This window comes from Rhagoletis pomonella, unplaced genomic scaffold (genome assembly GCF_013731165.1).
Source record: "Rhagoletis pomonella isolate Grant_MI unplaced genomic scaffold, Rhpom_1.0 Rhpom_scaffold_00004, whole genome shotgun sequence".
In the NCBI taxonomy this organism is placed as follows: domain Eukaryota; kingdom Metazoa; phylum Arthropoda; class Insecta; order Diptera; family Tephritidae; genus Rhagoletis; species Rhagoletis pomonella.
In genome coordinates this window covers 13,740,973-13,768,539 of record NW_023458558.1, presented here as the reverse complement: position 1 = coordinate 13,768,539, position 27,567 = coordinate 13,740,973, and the positions used below count along the sequence as shown (strand labels likewise).

The 27,567-nt window shown below is 35.4% G+C and overlaps 1 protein-coding gene across 1 annotated transcript; it reads left to right on the top strand.

Annotated features, from left to right (window-relative positions):
* The first annotated feature begins 3,401 nt into the window (after nt 1-3,401).
* Nucleotides 3,402-7,797, top strand: LOC118737054. The gene has a single exon (XM_036467300.1). It carries the CDS (start codon nt 3,785-3,787, stop codon nt 4,646-4,648), a length of 864 nt encoding a protein of 287 aa, XP_036323193.1. The 5' UTR covers nt 3,402-3,784; the 3' UTR covers nt 4,649-7,797.
* The last annotated feature ends 19,770 nt before the right edge of the window (nt 7,798-27,567 follow it).

Below are 27,567 nucleotides of genomic sequence, written 5' to 3'. Positions count from 1 at the left end.
GATATTGCATAGAAGTACTGCGAGGAGTCCAAATAAATTGCCCAGTGCCGATGGCAGTAAAATGCATATACATATGTATATATGTATAAATGAGATGGACTAAGTCTTTGTATAGGCGCGTTGTAAAAAATCATGAAACATGTCACAATCATTCATGGACATTTACACAGCATTTACCAACACCAAAAAAAAAAAAAAAAAAAAAAAAAAAAAAACAAAAAAAAACCAAAAAATTATCCATCCAACAAGAAAAACAGGTAACAATAACAATAAAGATTTCAAAATAGTCGCCTAAGTTAGCGCGATGTATTAGTCTACATGCCGTGGTATGTGCGAGGCGGCTTACAACCGCATTATTGTCACCGAGAGTTGACAATGTTAGATGAACTTGTTGAATGTTGCATGTCGATTGTGGTTTGGGGTTTACAATTTGCGGCGGCCATCGGCTTGGGTCAGCCACAAACCATAGATTCCTTACTTGTCCGCAAATAGAAAGAGTTGCATTTTCCTAAAGCAGCGCAGCGAAAGCAATGCAACGCGTGCACGTGCGCGTACCGAAGTACATATGAATGTACATACATAGATACATACATATGTATGCACAAATTCACAAATAAATATTCCCTGTAGGAATCAATTTTTTGTGTGTTTAAAAGCGTCCACATTTTAGAGGCTTAGCATTATAAAGAGCATAAATAATTCTTAAAAACCATTTGAGCATGAGAGTCACTATGGGTCTTAGAGTTACGGTGATCATGCGTCCTGTTTTTTGCAGGACCGTACTAGTATTCAAAGGTCTGTACTGGGTAGTTTTTCAAAACAGAAAAACCTCAAAATGTACTGATTTTTTCCAAGTGTCCTGCCTTTGTTCCGCATTTGACACTTTGACATTTTAAAATAAATGGCGGGAGCCCAACATATAAGCAGTATTGATAACTGATTAACAACTACAATGCATTCTAAATTTTATGTGGCCATAGACAATGGACGGCAATAAAATGGAGACCAGCACCACAAGTATCAGTAACAGTACTCTACAAATGTTATACTATTCGCATTAACTTATAGTTTTTCAAGCATATTTGGTTGGATGAACACGAAATAAGTACACAATTTTCTTTTCAAAGATATTTCAAGATTTTTTCGAAAAGCGTATTTTTTTTGATACTTTTCGGAGCTATTCGTCAATATCTCATGAAGAGATCTCCTAATCAGCGTAAGCGATCTACAGTTCGAAAAGTATCGAAGTGCCTCTTACAAAAATGTATAAATTGTGGCGTCGGCATGAAAGAATCATTGAAAATCAAGGCGAGTGCTTAGCCATTTAAAACTTACAATGGGTTTACTATAATTATATAACCGATGTACCCGCATGTCCAGAATTTTTCCCACAATTAAGTCGGTACCTCATGAATTCGAGACAATCTGACCCTAATAGTACTTATCGAGTAGCTAACATTTTTAGAGATATCTTCCTTGCAGCGACACCTATCAGCCCATTTTAGCAAAAAACCTTTCTCGCGTCTTAAATTCGTTCAACTTCATCGGGAAAAGGTACAAAGTTTTGTAAATTGTTTATGATGGTTCAATGGACTTATATATGTCAATTTCAAAATAAACGGCTCATAGACAAATGTGCTGAATTCAAATCCAAATGGACTTTAAATACAGGCTTTAGAGATATATCGACTCCAGCGCCGCCTTTAGGGATGCTTTTCCAAAAAAACAATTTTCTACTTGTATGGGTAAAACTAGTTTTTAATTTTAACTAAATTGGACTCCAAATAAGCGTTTTGTAGATACCTCTACTCCAGCGTATCCTATCGGACACATTTTCAAACAAAATATTTATTTTTACGCGGCTAGCACATACCCCGGGGACCTTAGTCAACGGCTGGCAGTAGTTTCTGCCTCTTAATGTATGCAAAATTGGTTAATTTTATCAAACTCAAACCTGAAATGAATCAAAGTGATTGTTGTTTAATACTAACAATGTCATTGTCTTATTGTTTAATAGCTTTTCTTTAATATTTATATTGTGATAGTTAACCTAACTCACTTATTTAATTGATTTTAATTTTTTATGTAAATTTTATGCAAAACATAAACTAATTATATTCGAAAACCCTATTTCTCATAAATTACACCGTCCACTAATGAAAACCATAAAGAAAACTAATAGGCAGGCGCATAGGGCTCTCCATTTTACAATATGTATTGATTAGGAAATTGGTAATCTTGTATGTATGTGTGATATGGGCTCTTGCAACATGGGGTTAATTTTGTTAAGAGCCTCGAAGTATATAAGTATGGAAATTGGTCTTACCGTAGGCGAGTTAATTTTCGATTAATTAAAATTTGGAAAAGTACTAAAACTCTTTCTTCCCCCTAGGGACGCCTTTATAGTATAAATTAAGCATATTGGCATTTGCATTTAAAATTCGAAAGTTCATATCCTTGTATTTGCCTTTGTCAGCCTGTCGGCGGCATATTATCATCGTATGGTGAACTTACGTATTTATGCTGGTTTGCTGTTCCCGCCTGCATGCAACAAAATTAATTGTTAATTCCAACTCAAATTTTATGCACTGAACTTCCACTGTTTTCTACTTTTTCACACATAACACTTTTTTATTATCGCAAATGGAATTACAGCCAATGTTGTTGTAATTGATAGTGCCATCAAACAGACTTACATGTGTTCATACTTACTTCATTTAAGTTAAACAAGAGACGCTGCTACTAAGAGCCGCATGCAGCAAGCGAAACTGCGTCAACTCGAAAATGAAAGACTTAAGCGAGAAACCTGCTGAACCAGTCTTCAATTGCTTTGGCAATGCCACTGCCACTGTTGCTGCCGCTGCCGCTGCTGCTGCTGCTGCTGCTGCTGCCGTTGATACCACCAGCATTGCCTTCAGCACTTTGACACTGACAATGATTGTAGTGGCAGTGAAAAGAGCAAGAGCAGAGCAACCTCTGCAACAGCGGTTACAATGCCACAAAAACAAAAACAGAAACAGCAGCGTCTTGGCGGCAACTAAGTGTCAGCAGAAGAGAAATGCGAAATGGTAATATAGGCAAATGTTTACTGGCTGTATGGTGCTTTTATATTTTTTGTTGTTGCCATATGGAGAATATGAATTTACGCTTATGCTGCTGCTTCTTGCACTTATATATATTTATATATATGTATGTATATATGTAGCTTTTGCTGCTCTGGCGCTTGCTCAAGCCATTTCGCTCGTCCGCTGGCAATGCTCGCGTCTTCGGTGGCTGTGTCTGCCGCCATGTGCGACTTACAGTGACTTTGCGGCCGCTGCTGACGTTGCTGAAGAAGAGTGTAGTCGCTATATAAATTGTTGGGGCTATTGAAAAATTGTATCATTTCATCCTTTCACGTCTAAACGGCAACACAACCCGAGCAACAAATAATCTAAGTGGCAGAGTGGTGCGCTTTTATCGTACGATACCGTTATTGTTGAGTGTGGATAGACTATTTTTTTTAAGTTTGCTACAAAAAAAAAACAAAAAAGAATAAATTGGAGACAAAAGAGAAAGTGCATTCAACCGAAAGTGTACAAGTTCAAATTTCATGTCAAAAACTAAAAAACGAAAACCAAATAAAAGGACTTTCAACTGAATAGTTTCAAAGCAAAAACGGAAAAAAATTTCGCAACAACAATTAAATACATAACGAACAAATTTCGCGTTCTGAAATTTGTCGACGACGAAAACCAAGCCAACAAATAACTTACAAATAAACGAAACAAAAGTGCTCGCAAAAATGTCACAAAAGAAAGCGATTTTCGGTGTTTTGTGTTTAATCACAGTTGCTGCCGCTCTGCCCGCCGAGGAGACGCGCGGTCATGCCCGCAACGCCGTCAGCGGCGACAACGACATCATGGATAGCATCTACAGCGATTGCCTGCGCAAGGATTCCGTGTCGTGCGTCAAGTACAAGCTCTTCAACTTCGTCGACAAAGTGCTCTCCGCCCGCGAACAATTCTCGCTGACCGAAGGTGTAACGGTGGTGCGTTCACCCGATGCGCCCGTCACCGAGGCCGCACGTTCCATATCCGGCGATGAGTCATTCGAATCGCTGGCACTTAACCGCATTTCTGGCTTCCTGAATACGCACACCATCAAAGTTGAATTGAAGGGCGCCGATATTGTCCAAGCCGTCAGCTCAACTGGACGTGCGCTCGAAGATGTTTCCGAATCGTTGTTCGGCGGTAGCGACGACCCCAACGCGACCGAAGAGAGCCGTGGCAAGAAGAAGAAGGCTGCCAAAATCTTGGGCCCCATTCTTGCTTTAGTTGCCCTCAAGGCCGCCGCGTTGCTGCCACTCTTGTTGGGCGCGATCGCTTTGATTGCCGGTAAGGCTCTGCTCATCGGTAAGATCGCCTTGGTGCTGTCGGCTGTGATCGGCCTGAAGAAGCTGTTGTCACAGGAGAAGCATGTCACCTATGAAGTGGTCGCACACCCACACCACAGCTCATCGCATTCCATCAGCCATGACTCGTACGGCAGCGGCTACAGCGCAGATGCTGGCTCCTCTGGTTCATACGGCAGCTCCGGTCACGGTGGCTGGGGACGCTCGCTCGATGCACAAGACTTGGCGTATGCTGCCCAAAAGCCGCAAGCATAAGTGCGCAGAGGGAGAGTGTAGATAACGACGACATTTGGAAGGGGCACAATATTTTGAGCTACAACCCAACGACAAACACAACGATTCGAAATACGATTTAGACAAGTGGACAGGCGAAGCGACCGGCAACTAAGCAACATTTAATGGGGCGTACGACATGACGACGGTCGAACTTAGGCATGTGTTTTCATATGCAATTATTTGAAGAGTGCGCAGCCACGGTCGATGCGCAACTACTACGACACAACGGGCACAAGACCTAAGAACAGAAAAACAAATTAAGAACACAAATTTTAATTATATTAATTTATTTTCTAACTAATTTATTTAATTTATTTTCTACTCTTAACTTTCTAAACAAAAAAGAAAACGAGACACAAATCAAAGCAACGCGTAACCTTGACCTATTGGATCAATGGAAAAAATTACAAAAAAAAAACAAATAAGTACAACGAATACAAAAAATATGCAGAAGAAAAACGTATAAAAACAATATTTAAAACCGAAAAACTTGTGTGTGTGCATTTTTATATCATAATTATTTACATACACATTGTTACGTATTTATTTGTAAATTAATTAATTTTATGATTTAGTAACTTCTCTTTTAAGCTAACTCTAAAACCACAAGCTGTTTAAGATTATGTAAAAACTAGCAGAGAAAATGAGAGACGAAGTCGGTACCTTAATAAATTTGTATACATTTCTTTTCCTTTTTTGCACGCCAGCTATGCAGCATTGTATGCAAAAACAAACGGACGCCAGCCTAGTGCTTAAAAGGAAATGCTTTAATTGCAATTAGAGTATATATTTACATTGCGGCTCGTTGTGTGCTGACCTCCAGCTGGCAAAGCGATTAGCGATAAGCGGTAGCAGATCAACTAGCCCCAGCCACATCTACTGCCACAGCGAAGACTGTGCGCACTTAACACACATGTACTCGTATAATAGCGCTCTAAGTGCACTTATAACTCATCTAACTGTACTTAGCAACAACTTTTCTTTATTTTCATGCCTACATTTCTTTGCTATTTGCACTTGCAGCTGATTTTCTTGCAAACTTTCAGTTCTTCATCCTCGGATACTTTTTTTGTAAGCTCTAACTCTTCAATATTCTATTGCTTGCAACTTCATTTTCAAGTCTTTCTTCTAATCTTTCTATTGAACTTTTGCTATTTATATTCTCACTTTTTCATGTTAATATCTTTCCCTTATCACATTTCATTACTTTCTGCACAAAACTGACTTACTTACTACACTTTCTTTGCTCATTACCGCAACGCACACATGAAAGCATACATGTTCGAGCTTTAAAAGCTAAGACACTCACAATATAGCCACATACAAAAAATCAGTCCCCTTCGCTCATATTTTCATCTACGCACTCGTACTATCTTCAAATACTCCTTAGACTATTCTTATTTACTCTTAAGTTTCGCTTTAATATTTAATAATCTAATACTCAAACTTAGCTTTCTTCTGTACAAATTTTAATTGAATGCTATTCTAAGCTTTCCCTAAATCTACTGTCTACTTACTTACTATATTACTGTATTTTCAATTATAATTCTAGTCTTACGCATACAAATACAAAGACAAACACATTTAAATGATGTGAGAGTTTTATTGAGAAAACATATATAAAACGTCTATATAATTTTCTCCTGAACTCGATCTTGCAATTTCTTTTAAAAAATGCTCAATTACTTTTAAGACTTCAAATTTCATGCACAATTTGAATTATTGTTCTAAATCTTTTTATTTCTCTTTACCTAGCTCTCTCACTCAAACTTTTTCTTGCTTTCTGTCTTAATTTTAACAAATTTCGTGCGAAATTTGCATTATTGTTCTATAGCTCTCTCTTCCTTTTTAACTAGCTCTCTCTCTCACACTTAATTTCTCTCATACTCACTTCCTCCATGTCTGTATCTGCACTTATCTCTTTCACTTTCCATCAAAACTAATTCTTGTTCCTGGAATTCATACAACTTCTATTTTCCATTTATAAAAATGAATTCGCAACTAATTTCGGTCATCGCCATAACTTGCCATAGGTTTCGAAATAAACTGCTCACTCTCTCACTTTTATACTCATTGACTTTCATTCTACTCACTCAAGAACTTAAACTCTTATTCTACGTTATTTTCTGCTCATTTAAACTAGTTTTCGCTCAACTCACTTTTAAACTGCGCTCGTCTATTTCAAACTTTCACTCTTGTCCTGTTATTCTTCACATATTTTCACTCTTTTCATCTCTCAATTTTAAACTTCGCTCTTCTATCACAAACTATCACTCTCTTTCTGTCATTCTTCACATAATTTCACTTTTTTCATCTATAACATTTAAATTTCGCTCCTCTATCACAAACTATCACTCGCTTTCTGTCATTCTTCACCTCGTGTACTTCAAACTCTTACTGTCTTTGTGTGACTCTTCACCTTTACTCGCTATCTACTCTAGTCTACCTATTTTTCCAAATATTACTGCAACTTTCTTTCGCTATGATTCTATTTTCATTTATATTTTCATCCCTTTACTGTAACTCAATACATCTCAGTCATTATTGCCACTACTCTCAACTATCATCTTACTTGTCTGCATACTTTCACTTCCACTGTGTATACTACTGCTCTTGCCAATAAACTCTACTCAAATATACACTCTCTCTCTCTCTCATTAATGCTCATTTGTTTACTTTTTGAATGAGTCATAACTTCTTTTTTCAATTTCTACTCATTTACTCAACTCAAAGGGTACTCACAATCACAAATTATAGCGTAAATATAATGTTAGACAATTAAGTATTTATTGACTTGATTCTTATACATATGTTTAAATGTATCTAATTTATTGACGTTAAATTATTTAACATACTATACATTATGAGAGAAGTGAAGTAGTCCTTTGCAAGTGAAATGTAAAAAAAAAACTGTAAATGTTAAAATGCTATAAACCAACAAAGATTATTTGATTTAAATATCAAGCAAGAGCACACACTCAAATTACACGCATATAAAATGGTATTTGTTAAGAAAATCTAAAAAAAAAACACTTTAAGTTACTGAGAGGTATAGAAAGCGACAATGTTAATTTATATGTATTTATTTAAATCACGTTGTCATGCATGCATTTCATTCAAATATGAATAAAAAATCACCAAAAAAAAAATTAAAAATTACAAAAAAAAATGTTGAAAATTTGTACATGAACGTGGTAATTTATTTTCAGCGTTTAGTTCATTGAGTTGAGTTGTGAAGGAGATGAGTTAACACTTAGATATGCGTTCGATAATTTTGAGCATAATATTATTGCTGAATTGCATTTGTGAGAAGAAAAATGAGCTGAGCAAAATTGAGTTTGTGGTGCAAGTTCACGGACTTAGGCTGCAAGCGCACCAGATCAGTCAAAACGTTTTATTTTGTTTGATAAAACATCAGCACATCTTTTATCGCGCTTCTTAAGGTACAACACCCCACTCGGAAAAGTAGTAATGCATTACATGCGTGATAAATAATATAATGTATTTTTGATGAGTTCTCGATTATATTACTGCTAACTATGTAATCAGCATACTAATGTATTCAAAAAGTTTCAAAAATTTCATATTAAAACACATTTATTCTCGATACTAGGTAATGCAAAATTGAATTCCCCACTTTTCTTAGGACATCACAAAGGATTTTTTGCTGATTATTTTTTCGATTACTAGACATTACATTTTCCCACTGGGAAGCTGATAGTTCATCAAGCAAATCCGGTGCACAGATCCGGTGTGTGTTTCCGAATTGAGATGGGAATCAGGCAAAACTGCCGATGTAAGTAGTTCTAGTATAATACTTGGACGAATTTTCAACGCAGTTGTGATAAACGAGGTATTAATGCTTATTTCCTAAAGGTTAATCGAACATTGACATATAATATATAAAAAATTTCTATAGGGTTTTGAAATTTAGCAATATAGTGAATTTTAGTATAATTCAGCAGGCGAATTGATTTTATGTATATTTTTGAATAAAAAAAAAACTTTACGAAAGAGTATACCTTCATATTTACCTGGACTCGATCAAACCTTAAATTATTTGCATCTATTGAGCTAAGCCATTAATATAAATAGCAAAATTCAGTTCATTCGGCAATAATTTAAATGAGCATAAGTAAATATTAATAGCTGACGACGCAATTAAAAAATTTATTCAGCAAAAATTCGAAAGCCGATATTCAACGGGTATTTAATCGGCTCTTCATGCTTATTATGAAAATCAACTCTTCATTGCTGTGCATAAATTCAATAATTTAAAGTAACAACCTCAGTTATGGTCAATTCAGCGTATACTCAGCACAAAGCAAGAATAATTACAAAACAATATAAACTTTTATGGAAAAAAATGCCCACTCAGCAGAAAATTTAGTAAAAAATCTACATCTAAATCGAAATAAGGAACATTCTAATAAATTTTCAACAATTCAGCGCATATTCAGCCAAAGGGTTTTAGCGAAAAACAATATTTTTGACTAGTAGCATAAACTGTCATAATTTAAAATAATAACACACGTTTTAGTCAACTCAGCGCATATTCAGCACAACCACAAGGATAATTTCTTTAAAAAATATAAAGTTTTATTGAGTGTTTCAAAAAGTTTTAATACCTTTAGGGATTATAGTAAAATATTATAATAACTTTCATTAATTTCTAAAAACTGAATAACGAAAAACAAAAATGCTTTAAAAAGCTTAGAAAGATGTAAAGCAAAAGCATTCAAAGACTCAGGTGAATATATATTATTGAACATTTGTTGACAAGTGAAAGTTTTCGTATCATTTCTGTATTCGAGTTGTTGTGCTGATTGAAAATGCCAGAAAAAAAGAGAAAATCATAACAGACTTATTGCAGGTGTGAAAGATGTGAATAAAAAATCAATAATGCAACACAATTCCCATACAAATATACATATGCACATATGTACATTTCGAAGTTTATGTATGTATATGTAAAAAATATGCAGATTTCTAACAAACGAAAGTTGTGGTCTTTTTTGTAGGCCAAAAAAGATAGAAAATGTTTATGTAAACAAATGAAAGCAAAACAAAAAAAAGGCGACCGAGCGATCAGATTAGTAAGCGCTCAGCTATTTATGTAGTATTGTTTTTGATACCGCGTAGAAAATGAATTAAAACTCAACGGGTTGTAATAAATTATGTTGTTGCTTTTTCACTTGTGTGAAAAGTTAGAGATTTATATTAAATAAGAGTGCCAACAACAATGCCATTACCAAAAATGCCAAGTTTCACTCGCAGATTTTCAATTAACAAAATCTAAAGAAATGTTTATACTAAGTATTTATGTACATATGTATGTATGTGCACATAGAGGTTTAAAGAGCAGTCAGACATTTTAATTGCCGCTCAATTACCTGCTTACCATTTACAAATGAACCGACCATAAATCAATGTTGGCAATTTGATGTAATTCAAACATTCGGCTGATATTGAAAGTGGGAATACAAACCTAAATACATACAGATTTGTTGTGCGTCGTATTGTGAGTGAAAGTAAAAATTTACGGACATTAGCAAATAGGCAACAAATTGCCAATGACAAAAAATTTACGATTCGCCTTAGTGTCAAATCAGCAACATAATTTGTTTGATACCTTAAACCGTGGAATTTTAGGGCAAAAGTATTATCCAAACCATTTAATTTACGCCAAAGATAGGCTTGAAAGAATAGAAAGCGCCATAGCGCGGGAAATAATTAGTTTTGTTTTTAAATTCTAATTTTGTAATAATAAATCGATAAGGTGGCGATAAAAGTTGAATTGGGAGCTCGGTCACTAAGAGCCAAATTTGTGATGTCTAAATCTCTTGGTGCGCGTTTTGATAAAGTAAAATTTTACGCTGCCTCTGAATGGCGGGAAATTGTTTTATGAGAAGAAGAAGTAGAAATACAAACGCAGGTATGTCATTACCTGCTGTGGAGCGGAAGCTGCCCAGGCTTCAGTGACAGCTATAAGAAAACTTTTGCCTTATGAAACATTAACCGGTAAAGCGTTAGTCTGTACCGGGAATTCGAAATTACTCCAGCTTTCATCACGCAGTGGTCAGATAACGAGAACCACCCATATGGCTATTTAAACGTGAAATGAAAAAAACTGATATTTCCAAAATGCTTCGACCGCTCAGGAGCACTGTTAGTCTACCGGTGCATAAAACTGTTTGAGACGGCTAGAGAGGTTTAGGACCGCTAGCACCCTAGTGTGTACAGTATTTAAAATTATTTGTAAAAAAATATATTTAAGCCAGCAGATTGGGATGAGCTTTGTGATCGGTTAACCCAATTTATTCCCCAGTGCTTCTGAAAAATTAGATATAATGTTGATCATGCGGTTTGATCAGGTTTAATGAGCATGCTTTGCATTTATTATAAAACGAGGTAAAATAAGCAAATTTCCCCTAACTACTATCCTATAATTTTCATCTCGTTCTTACTGAAAACGTTTCAGAAATATGTCGATCTTCAAGGTATGGTTTTGGAAATAAAGAATTGTACACTACTGAAATTTCACCATTGCAGTTTTTGTCGAGAACCCAGAAACTAAAACAAGGTTTCCATAGTCTAGACTAGGCAATTTCTATCTCTGGTAGACGTTCAGACTCTGTGAGTGAAATGCACGAGATAATACTGAAAGATAATCGCCACTGATTAAGGGAGTTGGGTTTGATATTTAGTGCTTTTTACAGGAAAGCATAAAATGCCATACTGGTCACCGCTTGAGCTTCAAAATACGCTTTACTAAGCTATATAGCAAAGTATGTGAACATGTATATGAACAGCGACTTTTTCTGGAGGTTAAATATTGAAAAGTGAGACAAGAAGGTATTCAATAACTGTGGGAAGCACTAACTTATGGCTGGACATCCAATATTATGCTTTGCTCTTACATTACAAAAACTAGGGATTATATGTATTTTAGCACTTCCAAAGTTGTATTGCAAGTTATCCGCTCTGTCCACCTTTAAGAAGATTGCGACGCAGCTACCTTAGATATGCTTCTCTTGTCTCAGTAATCCAATTGACATCTCCAATTTTTTTTTTTAATTTCATTTTCGATGCTGATATGCATCTGAATACTTCAAGAACATTTCTGCATCAAAAAGAAAATTTTGAGAAAAATTCAGTGGTTAGGGTTCGATATAACAAAATGTGTTTTTTTTCATATATTTGGTACAAACAATATCAGTTACTGCCGAAAATCGGCCGTTTTTCTAGTTTTCTTTTTAAGTTTCTGCAGATTTTTTTGTCTTTCTTTTAGTCTCTGTCTTCATATACTTACATATGTATGTATTTGTTTTCGTATTAAGAAGCTTTTGCATTCACCGTCGCGTTCGTTATTGTCGATATCTTCGTATTCGTCTTCGCAATGTATTCGTATTAGTCTTAATATTTGGATTCGTATTCTACTGCGTATTTGTTGTCATATTGTTCTAGGTATGTATCCTCCACCCCGACTTCGGATCCCTTTCTTATTCGAATTTGCCTTCATTTAAGTCGCTTTCTTCGTATTGGTATTCGGATCGTAAGTGCATTAGCCTTCGTCGTGGTATTCTTCTTCGACTTATCTTCGTCGTCATCTTCGTATTCAACTCCGCATTCGCCCTCGTATTGATCCTCTTCTTCGCCTCACCTTCGTCTTCGTATGCATTTTCGTCATCGTAATCGAATTCGTCTTCCTATTCGTCTCTGGTTAGTTTAAATGTACGCTCTTCATCTACACAAAAAACCTTTACAATGGTATATATGGTTTCATTATTGTTAGAGTATAAGCGCCAAATTAAATTATTATTATTATTATTAAATTTTCAGTGAATAGAATGTAGGATTTGCTAAGCAATATTAAAAAGCACTAAAAAACGTCAAAAAATGCTGCATATCTATCTAAGTGATTTAAACAATATAACTATATGCTAATCGGTATTTATGTCAACACAAAAGGCGCCCCCAATAACGTAGTCAGCTTTAAAAATGTTCGTCGCAGCGGAAGCTTCAATAACGTTCCATCTCTAAGAAGTAGACTTTTATGCTTAAATACAAATTGCTGACGTTTATCCGGTTAATCTGCTTTACAATTATATTTTTTACCGCAACTAGTATTTCTATAAAAAAACAACATTTTTTTTTAATGCATACATATGTATGTATGTAAATGTATATTTTAGTGTGACATTAAATTCTGATATTCATATTTAAACTCTCTTGCCCGTTTGGCGTTTAAATGTAGTGTCTTTATTTTACACATCTGCTGCAACAACAAGTTTGGCCAGCTCACGCCACTCAGCACACGCTTTCACATACTTAGTACATATTTATGTATGTACACAAATTGGTATTTCTATGGAAAGGTCATCTGTGACCGAAAAGCAAAATATTTATAACCGCCATATAGTGCATTTACGCTAAGTAAAATTTCTTGCTATATACTTCTGCCTCATTTTGGCAGGAGCTTATGAGTTTATATGTTTTACGAAACAACTTTGCTCAAGGGCCGTTTTGTCTGTTGGATCAAGGAATCGCCTTTTTTGTGGATTGGGCAGAGCACACTTAAATTCCGGTCGTCTGGAATGCGTTAATCTCACCATATTCTACATAAGAGTTGATACATGCACCTTTTCAGCCCCTCCCCACCATACTTGAATAGCTGAGCCGGCAGTTTGTTGTTTTTCAGCCGCGTAATTGCTATTCGTACTTCGTTAAAATCAGCCGTTGACATATCGACACCGTCATCACCGGCTAGGGGTTCGGGTCCGTCTTATCTACAACTTGCAGTGCTGCTACCTTTCAGAAGATTACAAAATTGTTCCCTTCATAATTTCAGTTTCGGGATCCGTCGAAATCGATCAGCCTCTAAAAAGAGTCTTCGAAGGGAATTTGATTATATTTAAAAGCAAGAATGGTAAAATATTCTGTTTATGAATACAAAAAAAAATAAAAAGTTCATGGAGTTAACAGTGAATTTTAAGATGCTGTTGTATAAATATTTTGGAAGAAAAAATCCCGTTTATTCGATATTAGAAAAATTACGATGTTAAAAAAAATCGCCCAAAAATTTTGAAAAAAACCGGCTAAAGCCTAGTACAAAATACTTGATTTCCAAAATATAAAAAGATGCTTCTTAAATTGTCCCGTATTTTCCCCATACAGCCATTATAAACAAAACTGATTATTATCTGTGAGTGCTTCTATTAAATTAACTGAATCACAGCTTTTATTAGCCCATTTAATTATGTTTACATTATTGCCTCTTTGTTCGGCTATTTAATTTGCTGCTACTAGCACAATTTGCTCCCTGCACATTCGACGAACTTCCATAACGCAGACAATAAAACAACTGCATAATCAAAGCAAAACGAAAGACTCAAGCCACAAACTCGATTACATTATTTGCATTGTTGTTCCATTTAAGTACAATTGACAACATTTATAACCTCGTAAAATGCATGTTAGATTCATGCATAGTTACCTGCAAAGTTGTACCAACAAAAGCATTAATTTTAATTGCAGCTACAGGAGCTAATGCTGCAGTTGCAATTCCTAGCTTAAGGCAGATGTGAGCAAAAAAAAATATGACATGCTCTACTAAAACAATAAACCAAAACGAACAGAAAGTAAAAAATGAAATTATGAAAAAATTGCTCTTGCGAACAAGTGCTTGCGCATACATATGTACATACATATGTGTATAACACATGCACATTTATGCGCATACTTTGAGAAATTTGCAGATAGGTGCAGCTAAAGCGTGAGTACCCATATAACCGTTAATGACTCTCAAACTTAACTGGTGGTTTGGTTGATGGTTTGGTTGGCCGAACGCAATTCGAATGATTTCACTGTCACTGCCGTAAAAATGACGGCATGCAACTTGCCAGCAACGGCAATGGCAATAAAATACGCATACATACATACAGATAGCTACATATACACTGAGCAAAATAATGCATAGTAAAAATGAATACTTTATATTTGCTTAACGATTAAAAATGTTCGAATTTAAAAATAATATTTTCCTACACATCTGAGTGTGTACATCCCCACATACGCATCCCCAGCATGCAAAGCGGTGACAACACACACATACATACATAGCACATGTACAAAGTACCTTCGTTAACGTTTATAGTAAGGCCAATTACGTTTCTATTTGATTTAAACTTTTTTTTTTCTCTCAGTGTAGTGTATATTATTTTTACATTCGTATATCTGTTAGTATCTTTGTATGCACAAACAAGATTGAAAGTATGTCAGCAGAACAAAATCAACTTCAGCAAGCGAGGGAAAGCCCGCGAGATGACAGCAGGGTAAACGAGCAGCACCAACGAGCAGTAGCAACATCAGTAGTGAAGCGAAACAAAATAAGTGAGGCTAAGCAAAGTAAGAGGCTCAGTTAAAAGAAGACTGAAAACAACTATGGCAACATTCCGCTACTACAACTGCATATTAAAGTATGTAACTATGTATGTATGTATGTGTGTACAATCAAAGCACTTTTATGTTAAAATTGCACTGAATCAAAACTAAAACCAAAGTCAAGAGCAAATTTCTTCCGCTGCGTTTACTATTTGCCGCGCACATCACCTGCATTAGTTTGCATGCGATGCAGATTGTGTTATTGCTCCTTATATGCTAGTGCATGCAGGTATTCGTGGAAACTTACATATGTACATACTTGTATGTGGTTTCGTCATGGTGGCGGAAACGAATTGGCTACAGCACCAGCTAACTGGCAGCAACAAATTACTCGCCGTTGTTTGGCGTTAGCAATGCCTGTGGTGCTTACATTACACTCGCTTTATATCATTCAATGTCATAGTCAAGATGGGAACATAACTCTTAAGGGGCTAAGAACTCCTTTTTGGCTGACCTTTTCCAGGAAACTTAGCAAAAAAAACTGTAAAAATTAGTATATGGCTTATAAAAGATAATAAAAAAATGCTTAATATACATAAAGTGGGGAGCAGAAATGCGTTCATGGTGATTTTTTGTTTGTTATTTTTTCATAAAAATATATTAACCAAAACCATATAAATTAAAGATTCAAACTTTATACCGAGTTTAACACAAATTTTGCTTTAATGAAGATTAAAATCAAAGTGCATAGAACAAATTGTTTGATCACGGAATTATTTTACACAGATTTGCGATATACGTATATAGATATTTAAATATTTCAAAGATAAACTAAATTCATATTACTATTATAAGACCCAAATCTCCTTACAATTCCGTGCTATAAAACTCTAAATGGGCTACTGGAGCCTTCAACGAAATCATGTCTGGGACAAATGGATGTCCGTTCTTGCAAGTATTCGCAGGTTGCACGAAAACATTCTAGCGAAGCATGCGGGCGTCTCCCCTAGTCAGGACAATGAAGCTCTCTAAAGAAGCCGTCTCTTGGCTGGAATATCTGTAGGCCGATGCTGACCGCGTGGTTGTACAAAGAAATAAGGTCCTCAATTGCCGCGTGCCAGGCCTTGAGCCTCTAAGGAGCCTTAAATATCGTCAGAACTGATCCGTCTCTTCAATTAATCACTACGATGCTTTGATTTAAGAGTTTGATGTAGTGGCACCCGCAGATGCTTTAGATCTAACGTCAGACATAGAGGGTGACTCTCAATCTACGTCTGGTCTTCATAACCGCGGGATCTCATCCCTTGATGATAAAATTCTGTCTATGGAGTCGGAAGTCCACGCGGACATAATCGTTAGGCACCGGCGAATGGTTATAGTGCGATTTAACTCTATATATGGAAAACCAGCCATAATACTTCTTCAACTTCTCTACTCCTGCACCTAAATGAAAAAGGGGATGAGCTTGTATTTTTCCCGGAGCCTTGAAGCTTAAGATAAGATTTGTGGCCCTATTTAGTTCTGCAACCTACATACCTTTTGGTAGCAGCTTCAGCATCTGGTAGAATCAGAATTTAAGTATTTCTGAATACAAACAGGAACAGGTGAGTACTGGTTACTGGAAGCACACAGAGGTTTACCGTCAACATCTAATGAAGCGTATATGGCGTATGATTGTAATCACCTTTCATATCATGGTCGTTGGGTATATTTTAAGTTTCCATGCCTGCCGCTAAATTAACTGTAGTTTTATTATCTTCACTATAACATCTGAGCTTTCGTTTTTGAGAAGAAAGACTACTTACACTATTTCTGAATGATATTAACCACCTTCAAATGTCCATAAGAATGCCTTGATTAAATGCTCGAATTACCACAGCGGCCCAAAGCGCGTAGACTTCGGATTTTTATCGAAAACAACCCTGTAGAGAGAGCTCCGTGACCTTTTGAAATTCAGAACTACTGATATTTGGTTTCGTTTGTCCTCTCGCAGCTTTTCGAAGTCTCAGTTTTTATTATAAAGGTACATCGGTTTTGGTGTCCGGGGCTATATGGATGTGCTCTGGGGAAGCTTTTGGCCCTACCGCAGATCATTAAGCGGTCCTTGTGGAGGGCACAGTTGGTTTTTCCGTTGCAGGCTTCCTATCTGGTTTCACTTTTCTTAGGGCAACTAAGTACCCTTTATACTTCCTGTGCCGGATATATGTACCTTGGTAGTACAAAGTTGGTAAAAATGTTGATGGGTGCGATCGCAGCTGCTAGGCGTCTATAGTGTGCTCATTTCTTTTTATCAGTCGAGGAGGAAATCCTGAAACATATTGAACTCTTCTGAATATCTCCAAACAACCGATTTTGGGGGGTTGATTTTGCAATATTTCGTTTGTCATCGGTAATTGTGCCTGCGAAATTTTGTTACCGAGCTTTAACTCTTCCAAGAGCAAACAGATATTTGTTTTCCAAATTAATTATGTCTATTGTCAAATGTGTCAAAATATTTCTTGGTGAAATACAGTATATGAGTTGCATTCTTTCGAAGAGCACCGAGTAAAGGTTTTCCAGAACGATTTTTAACCATGTCACCGAAATTTTTTGAAATAGCCTGTGACTCTTTTTGAGACTTCTCTGTACAAGTGACTTAATTTTTAGATTTGATTAGTACTTTCAAAGTTTACCCTATATGATAGTTAGCTAGTATAACCAATCTGACGCGTTTGCAGTTTACAAACTCTGTAATCTTAAGGATCGTAGAAGACCAATTGAGTCCGCAGAACGTTTCGGCTTCCTCAAAGGTAGTCGATGAACTTTCTTTCACCAGTTATTAGGAGGTATGTTTTCGTTCGCTTCCGCTAAGAACTAGATAGTGGCTCTTCTGTAAAAGAGTTGAAGGTGACCATCCTTTTAGATAGAGCTGAGATGGGCTCTTGGCTATCGAAGAAGATAAAAGCGCATATTAAACCCACATTGAGGCATCTTTCTGTGATTTTGGCTTAAAATTTTGAGCCAAAACTCACTTTTCTTCCAAAATTTATTAACCAGCAGCAAATTGATCAGATTTTATAATAGAAACTATTTTACGAAGTTGTTCGAAATGGTACGAAATCCTCCCTTAACCAACTTTTGTTACGCCCGCAAACGAAACGCAGTGACGCTCAACTCGAAGTGATCTATTAGTGTAAGTAAGAAACCAAGCCAACGAAAGCAATGACTGCAAAAGCGGCCAATATAGAGGATTGAGGCAAAAAAATTGCCAATATGAGTTTGGCACATGCATGGCCAACAGCATTTGGCGAAGTCAACTAATCACCAGTGGAGCGATTGAGGCGACGAAGCTTTCAAGCGACAAGGCATCGCAGTTTGGCGCCAATAAGACAGCGAAAATTCACTTTTTCCGCATGATTCCTCGCTTTTCTACTTCCTTTCAGTTATTTTCTCTTTTTCACGCAACTAACCGTTTCGGTTGTTGTCGGATGCTTTTGTTCGTTGCTTCGTGCATTTCGACCAGGGATGAAAAAGTAGGTACAATTGTACCTTTTTCCGACGTTTGATGACTTGAAGGTATATTAGGTACAGTCACTAGATTTTAGGTACCACCATCTTTTGATCAGATGCATTTTTAGTTTTTTTTTTCTTTTTCCTTTACCGTGCTAATATATATATTTAAAATAAATAAATAAAATATATTTACTTGTAGGCACGGGAGAAGCTTCGCTTTCATTTTGAAGAATAAACAATTCTAAAGAAAAGTGGTCAAAAGGAACAAATTAAAAAAGTCATATTATGTATTATCTTAAATATTTTACATTGCATTTAGAGCAGTCACTACGAAAAATTAACGCATTACTTAGCTATCCTCAAATTCGTAATTTTTTCTATTAATTTTAACGCTTATTTTCACTAAGTCAAATTCAATGGCATTTGCGGTCAAATGAGTGAAAACAAATTGTCAAATGGGACTAGAAAATGGTCTTTTGATTGATTTAGATCAGAATAGGCCGTCAGGCGTGTACATGCGCTGCTAAAGCGGCTATTTGTAAGTTTTTAGCCCATAATATCATCGATAAAGGTAGGGATAAAGGAAAGAAACTTTTGTCAAAATATATCGACAAATTTTGTTGTCAAAATATGACATAATGAAAACCGACATTTATTCGCCCATACAGTCCAGTGTCTACACTCTAAAAAATCTGTTTAAAAATGCGACTATAAATCGAGTATATTTTTGTTTATTTTTAAATTTTTTTGTTAAATTTACACGATGAAAATGTATTTTTCTCGTTTACACATTTTCGTGTGTAAAAATCCTTTTTGTTAGCGGCTTTACACAATTCTATGGGTGAAATCAAACAGCAGATGTGTATTTGTACCTTGTATATTGCATAATCGAGCATGTAATTTCGCGAATAATAAGGTAGGAAATCAGTAACCTACCTTTTAGCTAGGAAATTTACACAATTTTTTTAGAGAGTAGGATGACTTCAAATTGCATATTTTCTTTAGATGAGAACTATTGCTATTTGACCCATATTCGCTTTTTAATTTCTGGAAATATATTTAAAATGCTTTCGAAGCTATTTACGGCAGTTTGCTGCACCTATTAAAAGGAACCGGATAAATTAGCAGACTTTTCCTGTTGTTTTGTAAAAAGCTGGATAAAGAAGTATACTTCGAAAAGTGCGTTTTTTGCCTTTTTCGCCAATATTTTTCAGTAGCCAAAATTAGACAAAAACAACGCATTAAAATAAAAACCGAATAATGTTTAAAGTACATCCATCTTTTGTATTCATGTTTTGTATAAAATTTATAAAAAAACTACAAATTAATGATGTAACTTTTTTTAGGTACAATCTGTCTCATTTAGGTACATTTATTTTATGATATTAGGTACAATCTGAAATTTCCATTTTTCATCCCTGATTTCGACTTCATTGAGTAGCAGCGGAAGCGTAAGCAATGTTCCTCTTTTTTCATTGCTTTGATGCTTTGGTGATGGCGACCGCTGCTCTAGCCAAACGGTGATCACTGAAGTGATCGCTACCAACATAGCAATAGAGTTGGTGCAAATAAATTTCTCCTTCATTAGTCGATGTGACATTTATGCGGTGATCACGTGTCAAATTGTGCACCTTAAAAGCGCATTATGCTTGCAACAGCTGCTAATTCATGACGACTTAACTTTGTTGGCAATGCTTTAAAAGCATTTGTTTCGCCGTTTTTTTGCCATCTTGTTGTCGTTGTTTGTGTTGTTGTGTTGTTGTTCTCCAGCTAACCAAATTGAGCAATAGGAGTGTATGTAGTATTACGTTTTGTTGTTTGTATTCGATGCATCCTCCGCCACCACTATCAGCTGAATGAAAGATTGAATGAATGACTCTGTTTGGCTTTTTGTGGCGGCAAGTTCATTAGTCACTTGCCGTATTTAGGTTATTTGTTACAATTTGTTGCTGCTGCCGCGTTGTGTTGCCGGCGCGTGATGCTCTTAGAAACAGCAGTTTACCATTTGCCACGCTTTTCTCGTACTGTACATAAGGTGCTCTTTTTATGTTTCTGTATGTGTAAAGTTGTTTAATCATTTGGCGCGCTTGAATTGATACTTTCCATGCATTTAAGTTTTACTCGGGAAAACGGTGTTGCTGTTAGTGTTACTATTAGACTTGTTTTTGCCTAGCACTTGTATATATATCTTGACTGTCAAACTATAGGTTTTATGAGTCAATCAGTCTTAGCCTCAAGTTTCCCTTACTGGACCATTGAACTCCCAATTTCCTGGCATCTAGCGACATTCCTGGCAACTGCGTGGTAAGGAAAATTACTGAAGTTCTGCTCAGGATGTTGACATACTTTTAACCTCCAGCAGGTAGGCTGTGGATCCCACCTGTCAGGCAATAAGACGCATATGGCCAAAAGTTGATGTAACAAATTTTTTACTGACAAATTTAAACTTTTTCATGAATTTTTTTTGTAAAAAACACTGTGACAAGAATTTGTCACTGATACAGAATTTAGCCGTAAAGCTTTCACTCGAGTTGACCGTTCGTCTCTCAAACTAGTAGTCGGGACAATAATCGGGCACTGCTCTATGTAGGAGACCAAACATCAAAATGATAATAAATATAAAATATAAAGAGCATCGAACAATATCTCTGTCAATGTTCCGACCCAGCCACTATGGGCAACCAATTCGTCAACAAGTCCTTTTAGGATTTAAAGTAGTACTTGTTGGCAAGAGTTATTTGGATTTGAAACCAATAAAAATAAATTATCTACTTTTCCCACATTACAGCTGTCGACAGTGACGTGAGTTTTTTTTGTTATAGAGCTGACAAACAGCATTGAAAGCCGATAAGTGTGGGACTTTCCTTTCGGCTCACCGCACTGAAAACCCAACCTTGCTCCGTTTCCCTCCTTCTGTGGAACAACCGCTAGGTAATACTTCGCGAAGGGGGAGCGACCTATTGCCTTTCCATGAAGATCTGCGGAGTTGTTCCGCTTGACGCAATTTTCTTAGGATAGTGCTTGCCATATGACAAACCACTGACCAATTTTCTGTTGAATCAAGCATGATATCCACAAGGTTCCCCACCTTTATGCTCAAATCATCCCTTTGGGTTGCGAACTGCGGACAGACGAAAAAGCAATGCTCAGCATCTTCGATTACCTCTCCTGTATAGGAAGTGCAGTACGGGTCGTCTTCGTGCGTAAATCTGTGCAAGTATGCTTTAAGGCAGCCGTGTCCGGTTAGTATTTGGCTTAGGTAGAAATCAACCTCTATTTCTTCTGTCAAGCCATTTGCTTATACTCGGAATAACTCTATTTGTCTAGCGTCCGTTAGTTGAGTAGTCCCAGCGGTCTTGCCACTGCTGCAAACAATTTCGTCTCACTCTTTCTTTCTTCTGCTTTTCGGATGTTGCAACTATTTCTTTTTCCACTACGTCAATAGGACAGAGACCTACTACTACTAACGCTGCCTTCTCTCATGTTGTTCGGAAAGCGCAACATACTCCTAAGGCACAAAGTCGGTACAGTGATCTAGCTTCCTGAGCGTAAGACTTCGTTTTCAGTGCTGCTGACCAAACTAGTGCTCCATACAGCAGAATGCTTCAACAAAGTCAAAAATTAATTATTGAGACTTTTTTTAATTAAACCCAACGCATCATTGCCTAAGCAGTGCAAAGGAATGCGATGGAAGAGCTTAAATATGCGTCGCTATCGCGAGCCAGCAGGATTTGTTCGCTATTAGCACTAATGAAATTGCAGCCAGAACCTTCGCAAGAAAGAACTTCTTTACCTGAGCCGAAAAGAGGCAGCCGCGTTGGAATGACTCAGTATACACTCTAAAAAGTGCATGTAAAACTACTACTGAAAAGTGTTTATTTTTCAACCAGAATCTGTTCAAGTATACGCACAAGATGTTCAAGATTTGATTTTGAGCATGAGTTGTTTAAAATATACACATGAAATGTTTAAAATTACAAACATTTTGAAAGTAAAAATATATTTTTTACAAATAATAAATACTAAGTGCCAGGGGCGCACGCAGGAATATATTTTTGGGGGGAAAGGATTTATACTTCTAAATATATATCGTCAGAAAATACTGAAAATTCGCTCTTTAAAATACATTTATGCAAGTTTTATGTACAGTATGAAATAAATAAATAAACTTTTTAAAGTTTCATAAATTGCATTTTATTTACATAAAATTTACAAAGAACTCAGACATTTTCAACCGGCTTCAAAAAAGGGCAGGTTATCAATTCTTCGGAGTATTTTTACTTCTTTTATTTATTCCACCGCATAACTTTGCACCGCGCGAACCGATTCCAATAATTATTTTTTTTACCGGAAAGATGGTACCTTAAGGGTCGTCTCGTAATTTGGTTTAGATCCGATCATTAAATCATGAAAAAATTAACGGTTAAAGATGCACTCAACTTTCAAAAGTAATACAAAATTTTACAAAAGAATTTTAATATAAATAAATTAAATAATTTCACGAAATTTTTACACTTTTTTATTAATTTTCGCCGATTTCTGGTTTCTCATTTTTTAATAATTCGAATAACGAAAATTTAACTGAAATTGTATTTTTATCACGTAGCTCATTTTGGTGGAACGAATTCGAAGTTAGCAAATTAAATCTTCGAATGCTTATTAAGTACATATTAGTGGTAAACTTTTATAGGCAGTAAAGTGTAAAAAGCAACAGTAAGTGAGTATGCATTGCATATTTTTAGGACAATGTTTTCATTCGCAGTTAAACTTTAAAGAGCTCTCAAGAAAAAATGACAAATTCTTACAAATTGACGCACAAGAAATGGAATAGAAAATTTTTTCTTTCAAAATTTCTTATATCATAATAAATTTAGCACCAAAACCCACCCCTTGTGTGCGCTACGTGACAAATTTGATATGTAAAAGTAAACAAACATTGTTTAATTTTGCACACACTAGGAGAGGAAACTGGTTACCTCTCTTTATATGCGTAAATTTAAACGAACATTTTTTAGAGGAAATTTTAAACATTTTATGTGTAAACTGTGAAAATGTGAACAATAAATGTTTAAAACTCAAAAAACAAATTTGAAATTTGTTCTACGCCACACATATGATGAGTAAAAGTAAGCAAGCAGTGTTTAAATTTGCATTCATTAAGAGAGGAAACTGGTTACCTATCTTAATATGCGCAAATTTAAACAAAAATTTTTTAGAGTGTAGTTTTTACCTGTACAGCGCTAAAAAAAGGCATTAAAGAATTGTAATTGATGATATGAATACAAAATTAGCACACCATCATTTCTGCTGTAGCATTTAACGCCCAGCTTGTGAGTCGGGCATACAGTGAGTCTAATATATATAAGTATATGTGGCGCGATCGCCAGTGGAATTGCCCGAATATTCCAAGCACTGTGCGCGACTCAGTGGACATTTCCTGCAGGGTATATGAACATATACATGTGTTGACACTTAAACCGTTGCTATACTAATGAAAGATATACAAAAAAAATATGAGCAAAAACTTTCTTCTCTTCACCAGCGATAAATATTAATAACGCCTGAATGCAGGCAAATGAATATCAAGATTTTCTTCCTGTCAGAAATTCTTTAAATAACGTAGCATCTATTTAGGCTGAAACAGTGTGTTTGTGTATGTATGTGAATTTGTACAGACCCTGCAGGGAAATCATGATACAAATTTCTTCGATAGTTGATAAAAAAAACGGGGGGGGAAAAATTAAAAGCCATAAATACAAACTTTCACATCATTTACCCACCCCGCCCATCTAAGAACGGTACGTTTCCAAAGAAATACTAGAATTTGATATTGTTTTTTTTTTCAATATGATTCATGCTTTAACAAAAACTATATAAATCACACTTTCAAACTTTGCATAGAACTTAGATAAATTCCAAAAATTTTTATCTAAATTTCGAGCTTTTGAACCAGAATTTTTAGAAATTTTCGGGGTATGCAGTTAATAAGCTTGTAAAATTATAGTAAAACGAGTGCAAGTTTTGAGCGGCTAAAAAATCACATTGATTTTTAATAATTTTTTTTGTTGAAATTTTTTTGAAAATTTTTTGAGTTTTTCTAAACTCTGTATAAAGTTTGCAAGTAAGCCGAGTTAAGCTTGCACCATATTTTTAAAAATAAATACCAAAAAAAAATTTAACCTGAAAAACATTCGAATTATTTAACAAAAACCACCATGCACTCAGTTTTTATCGTCAGTGTAGGTACATATCTCTCATTTACTTCAATAATGTCATAAACCAAAAAATACAAATTTTTAGTGGAGTATGCCGAAATTACTGCAACATCTTCTTCTATGTTACGCAAAAATTTCATATCTCCATCGTTTACCAGTATTTCACTAGAACAAAATATTATTTCACCTCAGCTCGCCTTATCTTACCACAGCTCGACCCACCCTAACTCACCTCGATTTATCTAAACTCAATTCACTTTAACTCAACTTAGTCCTGATGGTGCAGAGGTACTGCTACATACATACAAATATACATACAGTCAGTCAATAAAGTTTAGGTACAGCGAATTTTTTACAATACGGGCAACTATTTTTTAAATATTTTATTTTTCGCTAATTTTTTATAAAAATATGGTTAATTCTACAACAAAAGCCCCAAAAAGAAAAGTTCCAAACCTTGTGCAAAATTAAAGAAAATTCTGCAAAATTTCATTCAAATATTGCACTTTTTATTTACGCTCTCTAGAAAGAAGTAGAGTATGCAGTTTTTTAGCCCATTCAATTTTAGTATAACAAAGTGCAAGTTTGTGGTGGCTAGGTTCGGAACCCTGATTTTTGGGTTTTTTGTAGAATTGACCATATTTTTATAAAAAATTATCGAAAAATAAAATATTTAAAAAATAGTTGCCCGTATTGTAAAAAATTTGCTGTACCTAAACTTTATTGACTAACTGTATTTACATACATACGTATTTTAAGTTTTTTTTTGTTTTGACTGTCGCCCATCATTCATTGATCAAGGTCACGGTTTCCAATTCTCCTACGAAATTTCACTTTGAATTTACCAACTTTAACGCGTAAATACTTTCATTCACGTAAAAATCAATGCGGTAAAAAAAAAAAAATATATAAAATAAGTTATCTATGGATACACGCCAAGCTAATTGGCTGGCCGAAGGCGCCAATATACATACGAAGTTATTAAGCATTTCTAAAACTTTTTAAAAAATTCGAAAATGAGCTAAAGAATACTACTAAATAGCTGTTTCGTGTTGATAGTTAGAAAGATTCACTCTGATAATTATTTGCGGTCTAAATGATAATGCAAAAGTGCTCGTACATACATACATATGTATGCATAGTATATGTGTATGACCAAAGTGAATTTGGCACAATTTTCAAGCGTTTCGATGTGTTCTTCTATGCGGCAGTTTTGTTTGCAGCGACTAAACAGCAGTGAAAATTATTATTTATTTTTTATTTTTATTTTTTTCGTTAGTATCTGTATCCACTGTTATAGCAAGTATTGCTCATGATGCATTTTTTTTTTTTTGCTTTATGTACAGTCATAAAAGTGCAGCAGATTAGAACGCTTAAAACTTGCTTGCTTGCTTTCGACGAGTAACAGCAACAACAATTAAAATCAAGCATCGCCTTATTATGAGTAATTGGCCGCACAAAACACGCAGCAAAAAATACCACAAAACACACACAAAATGTCTAGAAAACAATGACGCGCTGTAATGCAACAACGCCAATTTTATATTTGTTGTTTTACATGTTTTAAATGGTCGCGTTGAGAAAGAAGAAGAATAAGATGAATTCGCGAAATGCACAGCTGGTGATTACTTCAAGCGCATAGTTGCATACCGCACAGACTTCGTTGCATCTTTGTTTGCTGCACTGTAAAAAATGTAAGTACAAGTATCTTTTTATTTTTAACCGACTTCGAAAAAAGGAGAAGGTTAACAATTCGTCGGAAATTTTTTTTTATTTAGGTTACCGCATAACTTTGGATCACATTTACCGATTTCTATAATTCTTTTTTTTTTAAGGAAAGGTGGCAACTCCGAGGTGGTCCTATACTGATTGGGCTTAGAGCCGATCATTGGATCATAAAGAAATTAACGGTAGTCTTAAATTTTTATATGAGAATTGAAGTCGGTTTTGTTTTTTAACCGATTTCCAAAAAAGGAGGAGGTTATCAGTTCGTCGGAATATTTTTTTTTTATGTCTCAGAGGTGGTCCCATACTAATCCGGTTTAGATCCGATCATTGGATTATGAGATATATATATATATTTTTTTTATGTGAGAATTGAAGTCGGTTTTGTTTTTTGCTAAAAAATTAAATTTTTTTACTAAGAGTTATGTTAAATATACATATGTATATAGGTACGCTAAAGATTAGAAATACGATTAGGATTACGATTTCTATTACGATAATGATAATTATTGCGATTATGATTATAATTATGATGATAAAGATGAAGACTATGAATATAATTATGATTATTGATTATCATTATGATTATGCTTATTATTATGATTATGAATACGATTTTGATTATGATGATGATTATAATTTAAAAATTTAGCCCTTAGTATTTTTCCAAGTGTACAAATTTGCTTTGCGTGTTTCGCTGCAGCTTAGTCTTCTTCAATTTTCCAACAACGAACGCGAACATTTAGCAGTATTTTAAATCTTACAGCTCCTAATATCTATTCACAAATTTTCCTTTTCGCCGTAGACATGAAAAGATGCAATTTGTAAATGCCATGAAAACCTTAAGTGGGGTATAAAACAGTTTCACAATCTGTAGAGCATATCAGTTGCATTTCCAGCGCCACCTTTGGCGGTGATGGCATTTTAATCATAAAAAAAGAGCAAAAAAAAAAAGCGACAAACTCAACGCAACGAAGTACAAGGATTCTACAAGGATATACCGAGCAGACACTCCATCATCAATTTGTTTTCCATGTGTATTCATAAGGCGTCACACGAAGCCTACCAAAGATACGCACAATC

What these genes read in the sequence shown, in the direction of transcription:
- LOC118737054 (XM_036467300.1), top strand. Translation starts at nt 3,785, where the DNA reads ATGTCACAAAAGAAAGCGATTTTCGGTGTTTTGTGTTTAATCACAGTT.